Source organism: Styela clava, chromosome 13 (assembly GCF_964204865.1).
Source record: "Styela clava chromosome 13, kaStyClav1.hap1.2, whole genome shotgun sequence".
NCBI classification, from domain to species: Eukaryota; Metazoa; Chordata; class Ascidiacea; order Stolidobranchia; family Styelidae; genus Styela; species Styela clava.
Genome location: NC_135262.1, coordinates 9,867,383 through 9,888,369, shown reverse-complemented (window position 1 = coordinate 9,888,369; position 20,987 = coordinate 9,867,383). Strand labels below are relative to the sequence as shown.

At 34.6% G+C, this 20,987-nt stretch overlaps 2 protein-coding genes across 2 annotated transcripts; both read right to left on the bottom strand.

The window, feature by feature from the left end:
* Positions 1-753: 753 nt before the first annotated feature.
* Positions 754-7,867, bottom strand: LOC120332399 (retinol dehydrogenase 14-like). The gene is made up of 7 exons (XM_039399637.2): positions 7,709-7,867; positions 7,109-7,287; positions 6,669-6,801; positions 6,105-6,214; positions 5,564-5,732; positions 5,024-5,240; positions 754-3,358 (listed from the first exon to the last, which is right to left on the bottom strand). Exons 1-7 carry the CDS (start codon positions 7,716-7,718, stop codon positions 3,259-3,261), a joined length of 918 nt encoding a protein of 305 aa, XP_039255571.2. The 5' UTR covers positions 7,719-7,867; the 3' UTR covers positions 754-3,258.
* Positions 7,868-9,000: 1,133 nt separating this feature from the next.
* On the bottom strand, positions 9,001-20,773 carry LOC120332864 (kelch-like protein 24). The gene is made up of 12 exons (XM_039400192.2): positions 20,544-20,773; positions 19,083-19,203; positions 17,348-17,501; positions 16,901-17,118; positions 16,498-16,644; positions 14,686-14,788; positions 14,227-14,303; positions 12,446-12,620; positions 12,001-12,132; positions 11,588-11,767; positions 10,970-11,126; positions 9,001-10,194 (listed from the first exon to the last, which is right to left on the bottom strand). The coding sequence occupies exons 1-12, from the start codon at positions 20,606-20,608 to the stop codon at positions 10,089-10,091; spliced, it is 1,635 nt and encodes a 544-aa protein (XP_039256126.2). The 5' UTR covers positions 20,609-20,773; the 3' UTR covers positions 9,001-10,088.
* Positions 20,774-20,987: the final 214 nt, after the last annotated feature.

Below are 20,987 nucleotides of genomic sequence, written 5' to 3'. Positions count from 1 at the left end.
GGCAATAAGACGACTTAATCATATGACAAAATGGCATTTGAAGTCAGTATAAGTTTATTTTGACTCAATAATCAGCGGCGTGTTGTGGTGCTATAATCTGTATGGACGATAGTATACAAGTGTAAAGAGAATGAAGCTGAAACTTATATTCAAATGTTACTAATGAACAAAAAATTGCAAGTTTGGCGCGGCGGTGTGGCTCATCGTGCTAAGCATTAGTGCTAATGAATTCTTCAACTCAACACGCACGCCACCGCACCTCTGATTACTCTGCGTGGGTTCGCAGGATCGAATCCCATGTGGAGATAGTTATGCGCGAGAGGATTGCTGGACTCCTCGCTGCCGTAGGGTGGTTCACGTAACCGCTGGTCAGTTACGGTTTCCTCTACCATCAAATTCATGCTTCCTAAAAGCAAATAACTGACTAATCCCATAGCCGACATGAAATGGTAAATGGGCGAGAGGCCGTGGTTCGCCATATGGTTAAGCCGTCTTATCGGCTTTCCTCTGCTCGGGATAAATATGTAAATCCTATCCAAACACTCGCCGAGCGACTGAAAAATAGACAGACACGCATGGGGGTGAATGCTCATTGTACTTCTTCCTTATTTCACTAAAAATCCTCTACCAGTTTCATATCGCATCCAAGTTGGGTCATTTTGATAAATAAACAACACTCAGTCATTACGATCTGTTTACAACAGTTTGGAAACCATGAAATAACAAAACATCCAAGAAGCTTGAGTTGAAAAATTTATTAGCATTAAAAAGAGATTAATGTAAAATGTGTGACTGGGCATTATGAAAATTAGAAAATGAAATATAATATATTATGTATTGAACGTCCAATGTGTTAAATCAAGTATATATGAGGAACTAAAAACAATATTGATTTACGATTTAATATTATAATAACATTAGATGCAATGTAGGATGTACAATATATCATGTTTATTAAATGCAATAAAAAATACATGGAACTAGTTGACAACTAATGCTATAATTAGGTGGATGCGTAGTGTAGACGATTTGGAATGCTACTCGTTAGTAAACTTATTATATAACGTTTGACGAGATAATTGAGGTATAATGGTTTTTCACTCTATAAATAAAATTCATACAATATTCTGTTGGTACTGAGTCAAAATAATAATGAGATTCACTCCATTACTACTATTAGGGGTGGGCAAAATCGAATATTTTTTTCGAATCGAATAGTTCGAATATTTTTTACGAATACCGATATTTTTTTACGAATAGTCGAATAACGAATATTTTTTTAAATACAACGGGGGTCCGTCGGAGGTCGATACTCCCTTCGAAAATTAGAAGAAACTTTGAAAGTCGGCAACAAAGCGTTTTTTATTTACTGGTTAAATTCATCAAAATCGCTAATTGTTCTTGTCGCCGCGATCCTAAAGTTCGTAATCTGTATTCCCGCCTGATTCATTTTTTTGAAAGTATTAATTCTTGTGGGTCGGCGGACATCGAAGTTTCATATATTAGGTACACCCGTGCGTTGCCGTTGAAATTTATTTAAAACTGTAAAAGTCGACAATAACGCGTGTAATAGCATTTTGCTATAATCGCCGATTGTTATTATCAGCGTGGCGTGGTATTTAGGCTGTAAACAACTTTATGTTGGTTTTATTTTCTCTAAATCAAAAATTTTCCACAACGTTGTACGACGTTAACGATGAAAATTATTTTATTTTTGTACACACACGGAATTGCGAATCCGGCGATAGTTTAATTAATATACGTTCATCGGCGGTGAGTTTCTGAGGACAACGCAAATTTTTTGATTGAAAAGCGGCAATATAAAATACTGAAAATAAAACTTTAAACACTATGAGTTTTATTGAGGCCTGCGACAGTTTAAAAACGCCTTTTTATACATTGAAAATCGCAAAATTTCGTGTGCCTCTCGCACACATTATGTTTGGTCAGCGTTCAGAAAACATATCGTTACTAAAATCGAAGCACTGTTAATTGTGGGCGGGATTGGCCATATTATCCATTACTTTAAATTGCCGTCGAAAATTTTCTTTTCAACATTATACAAGGTTTGAAACGGGACAATTTTCCCCGGGTTGTGATGATATATATAAGATAATCAGTCTAATGTATATTCAATCAATTTTTATTGTGCTAAACTAAATTTTAACCTGAGATATTACATCAGATTTATGGATTTTTTGATGTTACAAGTCCTGAAAATAAGGAAATCAAAGCTTTATATATTCAAGCAGTTTACCACACTTTGGGTCCGCAGATTGCCGTGATATTTTAAAATTGTGAACATTTCATTTTGGCGACTAAACCGCTGGTTAAATTGAAGACAATAATAAAGCAAGACATTTTAAATATGCCCTTATCGGTCACAAATTGATTACTTAGCCCAACAGAAAACTCATTATTTATCGCGACGATGAATATGTATTTTTGATTAAACGATATACTTTATATTGTACGAAATGAAATTGTACTCTACGGGATTTTATATCAGTTGAGATTTTTCTAACGGCGATAACGAGTTCGCAAGATTCCAAAAATACCTATTAAAATTGAATACACCCGGCAGTTTATCTCATACTTTTATGTCCACAGATCGCCGTGGCATTTCAGGGAAGTAATGTTTTAATTTTGACTTAAGAAGAAGCAACCGCGAGTTACGTTTGACATAATTAAATTAATATATAAAGACATTTTGGAATCCCGTAGTTGTCATGGATTGATCATTTTACGCAACAGAAAAATCATTATACGCTGAAAAATCGTCTCTTTAACGAGCGCGTAATCGCGGTGACTGTTACAGACGGCAATGAGAATTTCCGATTTTTCAAATACATCGTCATACCTTTATAATTTACAGAACGTTCTTATATTAAAGCAACGGTGGGGACCTATTTTGCAAAATAAGGAAATGAAACGATACGTTAGGCGTGAAAAGAAAACAAATAACAAACAAATAACATCATAACGCAAAGAAAATTTGTCGCTTTTGTATGTTAGCGAGCGCCGTTTGTGAATTCTCGCGCAATTCACGATTGATTTGGCGACGCGCGAATTCCGTGTTGAAGCAAAGCGGCGCAGGTCACGTGGTACCGGGTATTCGAATAGTAAAATGCCATTCGAATATTTTGATATTGATTCGATATTCATTATTCGAATATTTTGCCCAGCCCTAACTACTATCATTGCATAACAATAAGATTACAGAATCACTTAGTCAAGTGCATTATGTGACGAACTTATTTACTTTGTTAGGCCTGTCCACTCTAGTGACAACTCCCATAGTCGTTTTGCATCTTCATCGTTTTTGGCTGCCGGTGCCTCCTCCTCAATTTTGCAATCTCTACAAAAACATTTTCTACATATAGCACAATGTTAAAAAATCTATACCAAGGGTGGGTAAGGTTTTTGGACCAGGGGCCAAAAATTCCGCCAGTCTAGACCAGGGGTCACCAAACTACACCCCGCGGGCTGGCCCGTGGCGTCCTTTGTTTATTTCGTAACATTGCCCAATCAGCAAGATGAGAAAAAGTGATGTAATAATATGCCTTCTTGCATCCGGCTCAGACACTCACTCAGACAGACTTTCAGTCTGGTAGTAAACAATGCCTGGTTTTTGCGATGTGGAATGCTCTTCCTTAGTTTTTGGTTGTGTTTCGGAAAGTTATGTATGAATCAAATAAGTCAATCATCATTTTGCCTTCTTAGGAGTTGTTTAATAGTAGTAATCAAAAATTAGTCTAGAAATAGCTGTGATAATATAGGCTAAAATTCTCTACCGGTACGCAATGTTTTCTGCGAAAGATGCATTGTGACACGTGCTTTCCGTGAACTGTTGCTGTGTACATCGGAGGTGCATTTGCGTTAATAGTAGCCTACTGTAATCCCTCGCGTACTGCTCCAATTTCACAAGTCAAACTAACTTTTGTGCCGCTTAAATGAGGATATTCTTGACACTGTTGACAGCAATGTTTTGCTAACGGCTAATCCTAGGATTGTTGTATAGATCTACAACTCTTATATATTTGTTTTGCTACGATGTTCTTGATCTATATTCTGCGGAATAGATAGAATTTAATATTCAAATCTTCAGAAATGTAGAATTTATATTGTTAAATAATGTGAATGGATTTCCCAACTTTTGGGAATTTATTGTATTGTATTGTCCGGCCCGTTTCAACAAAGCTTGAGACATACCTGGCTCGCGGTCAAAACAGTTTGGTGACCCCTGGTCTAGACTGTCGGGCCATGTAAGTGTGATGTAAAAAGTTACATTTTATGAACAATATTCACAGTGTAGCCTGATATAAATGAATAATTGTGGAAAGTTATGACCTAATAATGGCACCAGAGCAAATATGCCTGATTGTTGAATATGTTTACATACCATTTTTATTGTGTTTGAGCAAAAATATTTCCTATTCATAGGAGATTAATAATTAATATGTACCTGTATGTTAAAAAAATGGTGCTCCCGTAGTATGTGTACCAAGATTGCGCACAGTCTGAACACTATGTATTAGGTTACACATACTACAGGAGCACCAAAAAACCTTCCTAAAAATGTTTGGAATCAGTTGAGGGACAGAGAATAATATGACACTGTTGAGTGTCAAAAATCAAACTAACTCGCATGAAAATTGAATTTCAAAGATGTGGTTATAGAGAAGAAAAAGCCATATCTACAAAATTAATCCAAGTAATTGCAATAAAGTAACCGCAACTCTTCACTATGTAATACAGTTACATCCTGTAGACTAGTAGTTCGCAAAAACGTATTGCATTTCGATTCAAGTTTTTCTGCAAGTATCCAAGTCAAGTTAAGTATTAAAGAATTTTCAAGCAAATGGGAATATTAATTGTTCCAAAATTTATGCTACCCAATTTGCTATGGACCACCATCATCTTTTGATAAAATCATGTTATGAAATCAACTGGATGCAAACTGAGGCATAGGCTTACATTAATAAATTCACCAAGTAGGTCTAAAATCAAAAACAGTACTCACGCAAAGTATTTTCCTGACACTTGATTGAGCTCTGGAGCAACAGCGCAGTAAATACTGGTTTGGGCACCTTGTTCAGGAGTTTTGAAAATCATCTTTACAAATGGAAAAACAAGATAGTATTTTATCGTATTCCAAGTTCCTTCTTTGTTCATGAAATGGCGACCAAGCTCAGTTTTCACTAAACCAGGATGTACGCTGTTGCAAGTAACGCCAGTACCTGTTCAAAAGAGTATGAATAAATGTGGTGAGATGGCCTAACGATTGATGCGTGAGACCCAACTGGGCTGTCATCGCAGATTACAGATTCAAATCCCACGCCAGGGTGTAATAAAATTGGGAAGGCAATGCCATAATAGAAACAGTCTCTTCAAATAAAAGTAACTTCCTACATATTGTGAGATGTCAGTGGCTGCTTGTAGGATACGGCCTTATTCGGAATGAACGAGTTTCATAGATTTCTCACAATTTTTTGAAAATATATATTAAATTAATGGTAGCTCGTAGGCCAAGGAAAATACATATTATTGATATTATTATTACCTTCAAGTTTACGACTCAATTCTCTTGCAAAAAGAATATTTGCAAGTTTGCTTTGACAATATACTACAAAAGGATTATATTTCTTTTCAGACATGATATCGTCCCAATTCATACGACCTCTGGTATGTCCACTGGATGACAAGATGACAATTCGACTTGGAGAACTTCTCTGTCAAAATATGAGAATGAGAATAATTGTTTCTGACAATCTTTACTTTAATTATATTAGTCATGTAATTTTGTGAGTGAATATATATCAATAATATTCTTCTTTGACAGAGGTATAAAGAATGTAAATAGTTGCATCACATATGCAATTTCTTCTGTTGCTACTAAATTACGGTCACTCAATGACAGATTTATTTGCAGATTACATATTGTTGATATTAAGTTTTAATTTATAATGAATGCGGATTGAAACAGTAAGATCATTATACATGTTGAAATGAGCAAAATCACAGTTTCTTACAAAGCTGATGCAATTTGTAATTTATTATTTTTTTCAAACTAAGAATATGGCTATTAATATACCATTTTTCACCTTTATAAGATCCAACAACAGATTGGTGAATAAGAAATGGCCAATATGATTTACTCCTAGCTGCATCTCAAAACCATCTTTAGTTTTCCATTGAGGACAGCTCATTATGCCTATTGAAAACACACAACGCATGTTAAAAGATATAGGACAGTTTCAAATTGGTACTTCAACCAATATCATCAGCACCAAAAAATGGGTATTTCAGAATGAAGTATTTATTCGAACATTTATGAATGGTCATAAAGCAAAATCACCTACCATCATGATTTAATTGAGCTGTTCTATCAAGCACCCAGGTCATTTTAAATAAGTAAACTTAAAAAGGTAAAAATTGGCCACTTTCTAAAAAAGGCTACGTTGCCAGAGAAGCAAATTGAAAAACTTGCTTTAAAAAAATTAAAAAAATCTCATATTTGGGTTATGGGTTGCAGAATATTGTATTCCACCAATGTTTTGAGCAGATTTTGAATATCATTAAACCAAATTAACAAAAACTTCTTCTAATTGAGCATTGTTTCAGTCATCGAAACAAAATTATGATAAACATTTAATTGTATATATTACCCGCATTATTTATTAGTACATCTAGCTTTGCCTCAGTTTCCATTATTTTATCTGCACATTTTCGAATCGACTCCATGGATGCTAGATCCAGTTCTACACCAACAAGGTTGGCTTTAGGATCACAAGATTTTATCTAAAAACGAAAACTCATATTAAAAGTTTCAACTCATGTTTTCGAATTAGGGTTAAAAAAATTGGAATCGAGAAATAGGCTTAAATTTAGGCTTAAGTAGTAGCTTGCCAAACAATGCTACCCTTGTGGTACCATAAAAGTTTGCAAATTCAATATAACGATAGTTTGTAAGTATCAAAAACCAACTTCACTAAAAAGGTCACCATGCTCAGTACATCGGTATCAATTTAGAATCTTATAATATTTTGATATTCATATATAAGATTATAATACAAACAACTGAGCTATATAAAACGTATATTTTTACCTCTTTCATTGCCTTTTCTACTTTTCCTGCGTCTCTTCCCGCCATGATAACCTTTGCACCACGAGATGAAAGATCTTTAGCAGTCTCATATCCGATTCCAGTGTTGGCTCCAGTTATTAAAACAGTTTTGCCATCCATTCGAATATCCTTTAAAACCGACCCATTTTTGACTGATGAGGCTGAAAATGTAGGTGGTAAAAGAAAATTATAACGAACTAATCATTTGTTTATAGTTGGGCAGGGCTTCCATACCAACCATATTTTTTATGTAACATACAACTTATGTATTTCAATCAATAAAACAAATTTATTTTGGTCGCTCTGGCATAAAAAAAAAAAACAGACAAGCAAAATGACACCTGAAAGACTAGCATAACTTAGGACAATATTACCACAGTCTGACAGTGATTAAAGTATGGTGCGTGCGCAATGAAAACAACGTTAACACACGCGATAGTCAGATAGTGGATACAAAATCGGGCAATAACTTTTAATCGATTTAGGATATGAAAACACTCATCGAAAGAAGAACACAGCATAGCCAGTACAGCAGTATAGTGAAATACAATCACAAAATTGTTCACCAGTACATGTACTCACCTTCTGCCATCGATTTTCTACATAAATATCCACTCTACCAGTGCATCCGCAAATCTATGTGCAGCATACCCGACAGTGAGGGCGTATATACCTAGCAAGTTGTATCAATCGATTATTTCGGCACTCTGATTCTTTTTTAAGGGATCTGTGGACAACTTACACAAAATATAACAAAATTTAGGTAGATAAATTAAATGTAATAATACACTTCTGACGACTTCTTCCGTCCAATTATGATATTCACCAGAATTTATAAATGGAGTTAATTTTAAATATTTTTATAACTCATGTTTATTTACATTGAGTCTATTTGTTTATATTTCTTGTTCTTTTCTGCTACGCTTGACAGGAAATTATGCTATCGTCTGATCAGAGACAATGCATATGTATACGCCTATGGTCTGATCGTTGGATTTGTGCAGGTCGGCTGTCGGCAACCTTTTGTCGCTTGCGGGCCAGAATTTAGGGTTGCAAGTCATCGGCGGGCCGCACATGTTCCTAATCTAAAGAGTTAAAAATCGAACGGATGGTCAATAAAATCACATTTTTCCACACAGATCATATCTCAAAAAATTTCATTTTAATATTTTCTGCGCCAGTGAACCCTTTGCATCAACTTTTCTGCGTTTGTTGCCGTTTGTCTAATTATAATTAAATCATAGGCTCAATAAACGAGTAAATGTGAATTATAAACTCGATTGGGAATAATATAATTTAGTCTACTGTGTCTCACTATAAATTCTGTTTACTAACTGCATACCTAATGAGTACCGTAATGCAATAATTTAAAGTTTAACATGAAATATTATTAAAAAAATAATTTTGATTCACCTAATATGAACATATTATTATTACGGTACATAGTAATTAGTAACTCTTGATAATGTCATTTTTCGATATTTTATGAAGACACCAATCACAGTCTAAGCTATTTTTATATTCATGAAACAATTTGTCATATGGAACTCATCAGATTTTAACTAATATTCGATAATTTATACTTATAATTGCTGTAAAATCGATTTTTTTCTTCTAATTTTCTCATTAAATAATATGGAATTTCTCATCAAAGGCTTACTTAAAAGCGTCTGTCGACTATATTATTTTTTGAAGTATGCATTTTTTTTTCCTCGAATAAAGTATTTTTTGCAATATTTGTATAATGATGCCCATATAATATTTTCTTTGGAATCTGTTATCTAGCTAGCCTCTTCACCCCTTGGCACCTTCAAGGGAGTCCTGCCTTTATTACAGAAATTAATTTAAAGTGCAATCACCACACGACAAACAAATAAATTGAAGAAAATTATTAATGATTGAACAAATATAAATTACGGTGCAGAGAAAGATGATAAAATCAGGATATATATACTGAATAAAATTCAATTTCAAATCAATATTTAGTCACCTTCTCTTTTAAGAACAATATTGAAACTAACATAGTCTAAGCTATGGCTAAGGAACTAAAATAAGTACTTACCACATGATAATTGGTATGAACACATAGTTAACAAAAAGTCAAAGATGCTGAATTACAAACAACAAATAGCGTTAAAATAATAGTGTAGAAATAGATTTAATACAGCAAATAGACTATGCTTTTCTCACTTTCAATCAAGAAATGTAATATGGGAAAAATATTTAGTTTTTTAATACACATGGAATCATTACATTACAATGCTCCTAACTCAAATACAAAACAAAATTAAGAGAAATAAAAAAAAATGCAACACTATTAAGAAAAAAGTCTAGGAAATTAGGAATTTCAATACAATTCAGCGAGGGATATATTAAAAATGATAATAATAATTTGGTATCACCCATAATTTAATACCAAATTGGAGCTAATAAAATGTTCAGTTTTAAAGATGTACTTATAATATACGGTAAAACTTTTGAGCAAAGTATAAGCATATGCATAACAGTAATAGAAATAAAGCACCATAGCAGTAGAATACAAAAAGTGAAATGCTAATAAAATGCATTTGGTTCATACACATGTTGTAATATCATAGACTGCAAAATCCATTACAGAGAAAAATACATTTTAAAAATGTGTTTGCCAGTAGGTAATCTAAATTGAAAATACAAAAAAATTGAAGGTCAAATTACCATGCACATGAACATCTTTGTCCATGGTTAGTATAGCTTAAACTGATGGATTTCCAATTTTTACTTATAATTATTACACACTGACCTCCTGAAGTATGCGCACCAAGATGGCACACAACCTGAACTCAGGTTGCATACTTCAGGAGTATCTATATGAATTTTACAATAGTCAGAGAAAGTAGACATTCGGAATCACAGGAGATAAAGATCAAGTGCACACACATTCACTACAAAATATATAAATGTTGAATATCCTTGTGATATTGTTTTATATTACAACAGCAACGGCTGCCAATTGTTCAATGAAAAAACCTTCCATTGTTCCAGCTATTCTCCATTGCCTTACTTCAGGATCATATTCTTCTATTTCATCACTGAATAAAAATTAATAAGTAAATTGGAGCACACCCAGTAAATGAAAGTAATATTCTAGGCATATTTGCAACATGACCCAATACTGTCACGGGTAAGGACCTATTGTGGTTGTCAATATTTTAGTGAGCATAACAAAACAAATAATGCAAACAAATAAATGCAATCATTAGCTCCTAAGTCCTGATTTGAAACAAAGTTGATGCAGAACAATAAGCATGAGTTATATATGCAAAAAATTATAGTTATAGAGTTAATTAACTGACAATAAAATGAAAATTGGCTTTTGTTGCTATATCCACTTTATTAAAAATTGGGTACTCCGAAGTAGGTGAACCAAGATGGCGAACACCGAAACGTAGTATGTGAACCAAGATGGCGGACACCGGAACATAGTATGTGTACCAGGTAAGGATTAGGCCATAGTTTTATTCCAAATTTCCTTATTTTATTTCTATTAAGAGTTCGACTCCCGTAGTATTTGTACCTGAAATTATGGCCTAACCTGGTACACATACTGCGTTCGGGAGTACCAAAAATTGAATTTGAAAGCGGTCTATCTACCAAAAATATGACAATTAGTTAAGGTTGGAAACCTTGAGAATAGCTATACAACTATTGCATAAAACCTCACCCATTGCATTATAAAATTCTCGATTTCGGAAAAAATATTTTTTAGGCATTATTTGAATGATTAAACAATTTCCAATAACTTGTTAATAACTGAATATCAGTAATTGAATTCCTTATAAATTATCAACAGTACGAAAGGTTTACCTTGAGCATCCTCCTATGATATAAATCTTTCCATCAATATTGACTGCATTGAACAATCGTCTGGAATGAACTATTGTTTCTGTAAGCGTTGTCCAAGTTTTCGCAACAGGACATCGGAATTCAACATCATTATTAACTGAACCTGAACTGCTCCCACCTAGTAAGATACAATTTTTTGAATACTAATTTTGCAAAATGGTTAGTAGTAAAGTTTTTTTGTTTCACACTGGATGGAGTAAAATGATGTATAAATACATGGATAATTGTATATGAAGGAAATACTTTATATAGAGAGGATATATATTTAACCTAAACTCGTAAGAGCTAACCCACATATTAAAATATCATATAACGTAAATGGTGGCGGTAGATAACTAAACTAGACAAACTCGCTCGAATTGCATTGCATGACTCCTCGCCGTTGTACGGTACGGTTAATGTAACTGCTGGTCAGTTATGACTTCTTTCACCATCAAGTCTATGCATCTGAAACAAATACCTGGTTAACTGCCCCAACTTGGATCAATTAACCGTCAAGAGTACTCGTTGATACGCATTATCGGCTTTCTCTCCCCTGGGATAAATATGAAAATAATCTACAAGTATATTGAATTGTACCTATCACATATATTCCATTGAGATAAGTAGCAGCGGCAGCCTGTCTTGCTTTGTTGAGTTTGGTATCAGTGGACCAAGATGCTGTTGCTGGATTATATTTTTCAACAGCATCTGTTGAATGATTTTCAGTTACATGAGATCGATGGCGAATATAACTTCCTCCAATGCAGAAAATTTGACCTTAATCAATAAAAAATAGTATCACAGGCAATTCTAATACATTTGACTTATGAGATAATTGGTATTTGGTATATCGTCAAAGCAAAAGCACTTGTCATAAACAATATAGAATTGTAATGTGAAGTTTTGCTCGACCTCTTTCTATTGCATGGTGGTTCACGTAACTTGTTGTGTAATTAGTAATATAACTGAGCAAAAAGCCTTTATAAACTGAATTATACTATACCGAATACCTTCAGCTGCTACTAATGCTTCAGTTGCAACGTTGCTTGGCTTTTCAGGAAGTTGAGTCCATTTATCCGCTGATGGATCATAGCATTCACAAGATCTGCTGAAATTTCCGTAGTCAATTGTATACATGAGACCTGCAATATCAAAATAACTTTAAATTTTCCGAATTCTTTTCTAAAAATTCCTAGGATATAAAAAATACATTTATTTTAACTTATCACATTTTAATAACGATTTGTGTTATGAATACCAAATGAAAAATCCATGTGCCATATTTTTGATAAGAATGTAAGCGAGCATGCAATATCAGAAATTTTGACCATGAGGTATCTACCATAACCATTTAAAAAAACTTTTTAAAATATATCTTCCAATCTTAGAGAAGTCTGGACAGTTGTATGACAGCACCTTAAATCAAATGATCGAATTTACAAAACCCCTTTTTACCATTCAAAATTGCGACTGGTCCAGTTCCTAGATACTTGCTTGCCATTCGTTGCCAATTGCTTTCAGCATCACGCAAGTCTATTTTGAACACTGAGTATGAAGGTAGAAAAACATAAAGAATTCCATCAAGATGAGCTGCTGACGCATAGGTGCCTAGAATTCTGTCCTCTATTGCCTGTTATTAAAAGAAAAAATGTACAGTAGACCGTAGGGTGTGTATTTTAGGGCAAGTTTTTCATATTTATCTCTCAAGATAGAAAAGCTGAGTGATGAAGTTAATCATATGATGAAATCCAAACTCTTCTAGGGAAAGAAATATGATAGATATAATCGGGCAGTATACCACACATTTTGAAGTCCCCAGATTGCCACACTATTTCAGAGTAGTACTGTTTTATCTTGCAGTACGTTGGCACTATGGATGTAAGTTTCAGAATTTCGAATCGAAGCGATTCGGATCAACATCAATTCGAAGCAATTTAGGAAAAAAGGGTTTGATCCTATTTAAAAAACATTTGATAGTTAACACAAGGCAATTGCACAGCACAGCGGCACCCCCTTTATATTGACCAAAAGCTTTTATTATCCTTACGTTTACAGCTTTCCAAAGCCGTGACACTTCCAGAGTCTTTATATTTTATATTGGTAGCAGCGTTCGAGGGAACAATGATTTCGCTCAATTGTGTTTGACTACTTAAAATGTTAAAGTTTCACAAATATTTTAAACGTTTCTTCAAATTATCTACATAATATTATTTTAATAAAACTTAATTGTTTTCTTTATACCTTATTAAAAACATGTCTGCGATGCTTCCTTCATTATCATTGGTTCTTTTGAAATCATGGCGCGTACGGTACTAACTAGCGTTTATCATTTGGATGAATTTTGAAGGTCAATTTTAAAAGAAACAATCGCTATACACCCGGTATTATTTGCAAACATAATTGTACGTAACTAAATATGCAACTGTGCTGTCTGTGTATACCTTTATGTAACAAAAAATAAATCTCAGCCATAGTATATTTGGTAGTTGATACATCCATGCAGTGTGTTTTTTCTAGTAACTTACTCAATTCTTTAAGCTCATTTTTGTTATTTTATCAAAATTTATACTATATTTCTTCCAAATTTGAAGAAAGTTAACGATAATATGATGATATACTAAATAGAATCAGATTCGGAAATATTCGAATCGGAACAATGTGATTCAAAATTCGATTAAAAAAAAAAAATATTCGAAACTTACATCCCTAGTCGACACAACCATGAGTTATGATGAACACAATTCAGATAATATCGTGAAACATTTCAAAGGCTTATATTGGTCATGGATTGAATATTTTGTGCAACAGAAAAATCATTATCCACTAAAGTAGTCAGCTCTTTTAACGAGTCCCGTGATCACATTGTTACTGTTCTGCTTTATTCATTTCAAGCACTGCATTCTTTCACTTTCGTTTTGCTTCATTTATCATGTTCGCTCAGGCGTGAATAATATTCTATTGTGGTTGTTTTCTGTTTTTAATGTTTGGGCAGCATGCTCATTATAAGTGTGTGATTTTGTTAATCTGTATTAATCGATGTATTGACTTTGAACTGAGTTGTATTGTCGAATTTACACACATTACCTGTTCAAAAAGCCGTTATACGGGAATTAAGGATTTCTGAAGCCCCTTCTGTAAATCCTTGTCTGCACCCCCGGATGTGATTACTAGAAATCGTATTTTTCATATTGACTAAATTACTGTTTCAACGAGAGAGGTCAAATGCAAATTCCTACCTGCATGCCGTTCCAGGTTCTACTTTTTACGTCATAACCATACAGTTTCCTAGTAGTATTTTCAAATACAACCAGTACTAAAAAATTATTAAAAAAGTTTTGCTTATACAGGACAAAACAATGCTAATATTATTTAATAAATCTGAAAAAAGTTTCCACTAGTAAAAGATAGCAATACCTCCACAAAATAAGGCATTGGCTTATGATGCTCAGAAAAAGAACAGGTATCAGAAGCGATTTTGTCCAAAGCAGACATAATGAAATGGAAATATTATTCACACCAACTGCTAGTTCAAACAGTCAATACCCTGGCATAGACCACCAAACTCAAATTGAAAAATAAGATATATTCAATTAAAAAATATTTTGATCAAGTTCGCACTCCCTCACTGAAGACACCATGAGAAATACCCAAAAAAATTGACTAGATTGAAAAAGTATAGTAATAAAATAAAATACCGTCTTTGCTTGCAATATTGATATCCTTGGATTGTAAGTTCCAACTATCAAGTAGAGAAGTTGTCACTATATTGTAGAATTCCATTGAATTTTTCACCAAATTCTGAAAATAAACATCAGTCTGATATTTTTTAACTTCTTGATATAATCCAATTGGGAGCAACTTTTTGGTACGTTCTTTTATGTAAGCTAGGTACGTTCTTTTATGTAAGCTAGGTACGTTCTTTTATGTAAGCTAGGGGCAGTCCGAAGACTTAGCAGTGAAATTGTCAGACAATGAAGCAATGACAATCAACCAGGAAGATTCTAATCCTCCTAAATAATAGTAGTTCCTTGGATATTGTTAGATATCGATGGCTGCTTGTATAGGACCTTGCTCGAAGCAACAGACATGACTAAATCGTTTTAGTAAAAAAAGTTGGCAAGTGGGTCACCTACATGCTAAGGGCTACAAGTTACTAGAGCAGCGTTTCCCAACCTTTTTTGGTCGCGGACTATTTTCTCACCGACGAAAACCTTTGCGGACTCAACGTGCGTTTATTGCATGTACTCGGTGTGAAAAAGTAATAAAACCAAACACAACAGAATTTTACGATTTCCAAAATCGGAAATTTGCCGCAATTGCATTATTGCGCGTTTGTTAAAAGAGTCGAATTTTTAGTGTGTAAATGGCCTTTTCTGTCGCACAATATTCAATCCATGACAAAGACGAGAATTTAAAATTTCATTCTATTTTAATTGTGGTCATGGTCAGCGCGGTCGCGTCGACTTATGACAAGATGAGAGCATTACTTCTTTAAAATGCCATGGCTATCTGCAAACATAATAATATGAGTGCTGACGAAATAAAAGCAATACTACTCAAGAAATATCACGACAATCCGTGGACACAAAAATGCGTGGTGAAGTGCCCGAATATATTTTGTTTTGATTCGTATTTTTGTAAAATTCAACAAATCTGAGCTGTTCGGCGCTCCAGTACTGCACGTACCAGTGTCGAGACAGTAAAGCAAATAATCTTAGGGGGAAAAAGCCCTTATTACAGTATACTACAGTAGCCTCCGAAATTTTGCGATTTGCAATGTATAAAAAAGCGTTTTTAATCTGTCGTGGACCATCATAAAACAAAATTTATGGTGTTCTCCATTTTATTTTTAGTATTGCCGCTTTTCAATTTAGAAAATTTAGGTTGCCACCATTGATACCTACCAGAAAAAAAAACATTATTCCTAGTTGTTCAAGCGCGCGAGAAACACCATTTACAGTAGGTATCTATCCACGCGTGTGCCGACTCGTGTTTCCGTCGGAAATCCGCAAGTGAGTTGTGAAATCCAATCGTTTGATTAAGCGACGCGAAAGTGACCTGCGCGTCACCTGTTACCAAATTTTCGAAAAGTAAATTGCTATTCTAATAGTTGAATATATGCCCAGCCCTACTCAGTACCCAGTAAATATTGAATCGACTAATGTTATGTGAATAAACTTGCCTTTTTATGTTTAATGTAAATTCTAACGTAAATTGTAACTTGGCTGATGGTTAAGTTCCGCAAAAACGTTTTCAGCCCGCCGTGAATTTCTGGCTCGTTGCGAACTCATTCAAACACTCCGCGGACTCATTTGAGACCGCGGACTCTGGTTGGGAAACACTGTACTAGAGAATCAAACTCTCATTTCTGAACAATTTGCTCGGTCAGTATTCTAAAAAAAATTTGGAATCTCAAAGACAATAATAGTCAATTTCATACAATCTTTTCATTAAAAAGTACTCTCCAGTCTCCACACTGACAGTTCACAATTTGTGTATTGTGTCACCTCATTTTCCAACATATATCTTCTGTAACTTGCAGGAATCTTCATCAATCCCATCTTGTTAAACATTTCCCTAAAGCTTTCTTTTCGATTTTCAATGTCAGCTTCTGCCCAACGCAATAGCGTTTTGCATTTAACTGCTTCATTTGCCTGAATTAGAATACAGAAAAATCAGTGAATGTTGAAACAAACATACTTTATTTAAATTTGTTTTTTACTGTTAAAATTTCGCGAGGGTAGATTGTGTGTAAACAAATTTTTTCTATGATGAAATGAAAAGAACTTATCAAATGAAGAAAAAAAGCTTGTTTTGACAGACTTGAATAACCCTAATGCGACCCGATTTTTACCGCTCCGGACTTATGGTAGCTGTAATCGCTTTAACCACTCAAGTCGTGTAGTGTACCTGTGTCTTTTTCGATCCAATGAGAAACCTAATGTATTCATCATCTAATTCATAGAACTCCTCCAACAAAGCAATGTCTCTGAAATGTTCCAGAGCAAATTGATCACAAACTTTTTCCAGTTGTTTGCAGCTGTAAATATCAGCTAAGCTTCTTGTGACAAAAAAGGATTTTACATTCAAACTATTTTCAAGGAAAAGAACAATAGCATCACAGAGTCCTATACAAAATAAAAGCAAATATTAGACATAATAGGGTCATTAGTTAGCTCAATTGTTCAACCAAATTCGAAGCTTTGGCCTAGAAGTTAAAATGTAAGAATGAGTAGTACAGTGCCTTGCAGTTTGAAGTGAAAGACATGAATGAAAAATGTGTAAAATTATAAACATTGACACAATAGAATAAACCCTGTGTAAGACAACATAACGCAAAAATGCACCAAAGCCCACTTTGCAATTCCATCATATGTGCAACATGCATCAGTTCTCCTCGTTTCTCTTCTGTTATAGCAGCCTCTCCAGTGTAAATGAAATCAATACATTTCATCACACATTCTGGATCAGCGCCTTTGATTTCAACTTCACCAGACTGAGTTTCAATATTCTGAAAACAAAATTATGAATTTGAGTTTGCTTTATTCAACTATGAGATTTATGATAAATAAATAGGGTCTATGTGAGACTCACATCAAAAATAGAGAAATTTATTGTAATTGCCCTGATTGATATTAAGTGTAACAGAATATCAGGATTACTCATTTTTAAGATATTCAAATGTCATAAAAAAATAATAAATATTAATGGTACGACTATATTTATATTTAGAATCTAGACCAGTGTTTCCCAAACTTTTTTCTGACAGCGCCCCCTTAGACGACTTTTTAAGTAGCAAACGCCCCCCTGACAAAAAAGTCGAAGCAACTTTATTCTCCATTTATCATTAGTATATTGTGAAAGTTGAGCCTGGTGAAATACCACCAGCTTGATAATATCTGGCTTCATTTCAGTTAAAAACAGTCTTGAGTCTCGTCTGACACTGTCAAGGGAATCTCTCTTGACATGTAAAAGTGCGGTCTCTGCACTAAATACACGATCTACCATGAATGAGCTGGCAAGAGCAATTAAAAAACTTTTGACGGGTCTCACACGTTGGGATATTTCAATTTGATTCTGTTGCAAAAAAAGGAACACTGAAAGACTTGAACATGGGTGTGAAAGTATAAACCCAGTAACCCAGTATAAACCCATGAACTTCTGTTTGCGTATGATTATACTTGAAAGTTTTGCAAAATTTTTAACCACTCACTTAGTTTTCTGCCGAAGCGCACCTTCTGCTGTTGGGACATGAAAATTAAAGAATTCAAACAGTGAATACAGAACATTACGTGGTTGTGCCAAGAAAAATCTGGACATGATTTGAGGGATTGATAGAGATGACCAGCAGTAGTTCCAGCATGACCCCTCATACATCAAATCAGACGCTTGCTTTCCTGGAGGAAAAGTCAGCAATGGCATCCCGTGGGCACCTTAATTATCGGAATGGAACCTCTCAGATTCTGATATGTAGGATGTTCGAAGGACAATCCTTAAACGATTGGTAAACTCAAGGCTGCAATTGCAGAAATAAAATAGAGAAAAACCCAAAGAAGAGTGATTGACAATGTTCCAAGAAGAATGCAATTTTTTTTTAATGTCGAGAAGAGCATTTGGAACATCAACATAATTTTTGTGCAAAACGTCCTAGATTCTCCGACACTTTTGGGTACAAACATCGCACACAGAAGTTCAAGTGTAGACAAAATGAATTAATTCACTCCATTTCGTAGAAGTAATCGAAAAATTGATGGTTCCGTTTTTTGGGATCACGCTGTATAATACTGTTTTTAATATAAATCAGTTAATAATGCTGCTTAAGCGAGAAGTTTCCAACACCGAAATCACAAGCAAACTTGTTTGAACCAAAACATAGGAGTAAATGACATAAATTATCACACTTCTTGCGAGCTCCCGTATTGATGTCAGCGCCCCCCAATCGCCCAGTTTGGCAGAAAGCGCCCCCCAATTGCCCAAATCGCCATCAGCGCCCCCCAAGTTATCGTAAACGCCCACAAGGGGGCGTTTTCGCCCACTTTGGGAACCGCTGATCTAGACGATACAACCAATGAATTAGAAAACATTTACTTACATCATGAGCCATCATTGCTCTAAAATAACGAGAACTTGCTTTAAGAACATTCTTATGGGCTGGCAATTCCAGATCTCCTGCTCGAATTATGAAATCACAGTTCTCACCACGTTTTCTCAAACTAAAAATACAGTCATTAACAAAATATGGTTTCAATATAATATGAATATTAATATAGATCCCAGTCACAATTTAAATTGTCTCATTCATACAAGATTTCTGGAGCTACTTAACTATAATTTTTAGTTATTTTGGAGAAACATTGGGAAATGTAAAGTTTCCTACAAAGTGATGTGAATATAAATTCAAATATATAGATATCAAATAAACAAATGTTTTCGGTACATGACTGGGAGGCAAGGATACCCCCTTTAGGGGTCATCAGAGTCAGTTGCCACCCAATTCAATGAAATATTCATAAAAATGACAGGATCTTTTCTGTATCATACAATTTTCCATTGCTTGAAATGGTGACCGTACATTTGAACCCACGGACAGTTGAACCCATGTGTATATCCGTGGGTTCAATCTATAAGCGAGTGCTAAAACCCATGGGTTAGTATGGGTTCAAATATCTGTAAAACAATAAAATTCCATAGGTGCACTGGTATGCAGGTGCAATTGTCGGGTCTCGTATAGTTTTCGTACATAACATACTTCTAGTGAGCGTATCGCAATAATTTTTCGACATATCAATCCTAACCCTCACCTGACTATGCCATCCAAAAATTACGTCACTACGATGTCACAATCACGTCATAGAGTTTGTCAAATATACATACGATCGTCCGAAACGGCATCGGTGCCGTCGATAAAGAACTGACTAATGTCAGCGATCTCTCTCATATTGGGATCGTTGCGGCAAGAAAATGAGAGAAATAGTTATTCGATTTCGGATGCTCGTCTGCGTGTCTTGGCAGCTTGGACAACAGTTCGTATAGTTTGAAGGGCTCTATTACGTCACTGTGACGTCGTAGTGACATAGCTTTTGGATTGCGTAGCAGGGGTTAGGATTGATATTTCAAAAAATTGTTATGCTACGCACTAGAAGTGGATTAGGTACGAAACTACACGAGACCCCAATTGTCATGGGTTCGTACGAAACTACATGAGACCCCAATTGTCACGGGTTCAGACTGTACGTCGGTTCAAATGTAAAGGAACCCTTGAAACGCTTTATAAACCTTTCAGCCCTTAGGACTCTCGAAACCCAGAAACCCCAAGTTTTTTGGATCTAACTTGGTAATTAGAAATTCCAAAACCCCCCTTTTGGAAATTCCAGGCTTGGACACCTCAGTCAAAAAACCATATCACTTGTGTGCATAAATATTTTTAACAATGGTGGTCTTAAAATTTCAAAGGAATGATTATGTTACTGTTTTATGGGATCAGTCAGACATTAAAACCACTTCTATTCATGTGATGTCACCAGTCACTAAGGTATAACTAGAATGAACTTACTTGTTCAACTCTTTAAGTAATTCAGATGAGTGAGCCATTCCATCGACGGGTATTTTGTCCTCCATTTTGAAATCCTGATTGCTTGGTTATCAGAAAGCAATATATACGCAAATACTGAAATTCCTAATTACCGTATATTTAGCGGAGCTTTATCTTATAAAAATTAATAATAATGGACATCCAGTTAGTAAATAACCATAGTCAATACACGAATTCTCGAAGAACATACCATGTCATATAAATAGAATAGTCAGTAGAGATGCTAATCACCATTTGATTGTAATACTTTTTTCGCACAAGATCGACGAAAATAACATTTGGTATCCAAATCTAATTTAACTAAGATTACTTGAAAAGACATTCGCCTAATAAAGTACGTTGGGTTTTGGAAACATTTGTTCACATTTATCTCGCAAGACAAATAGCAAATGTACACACAGGCAA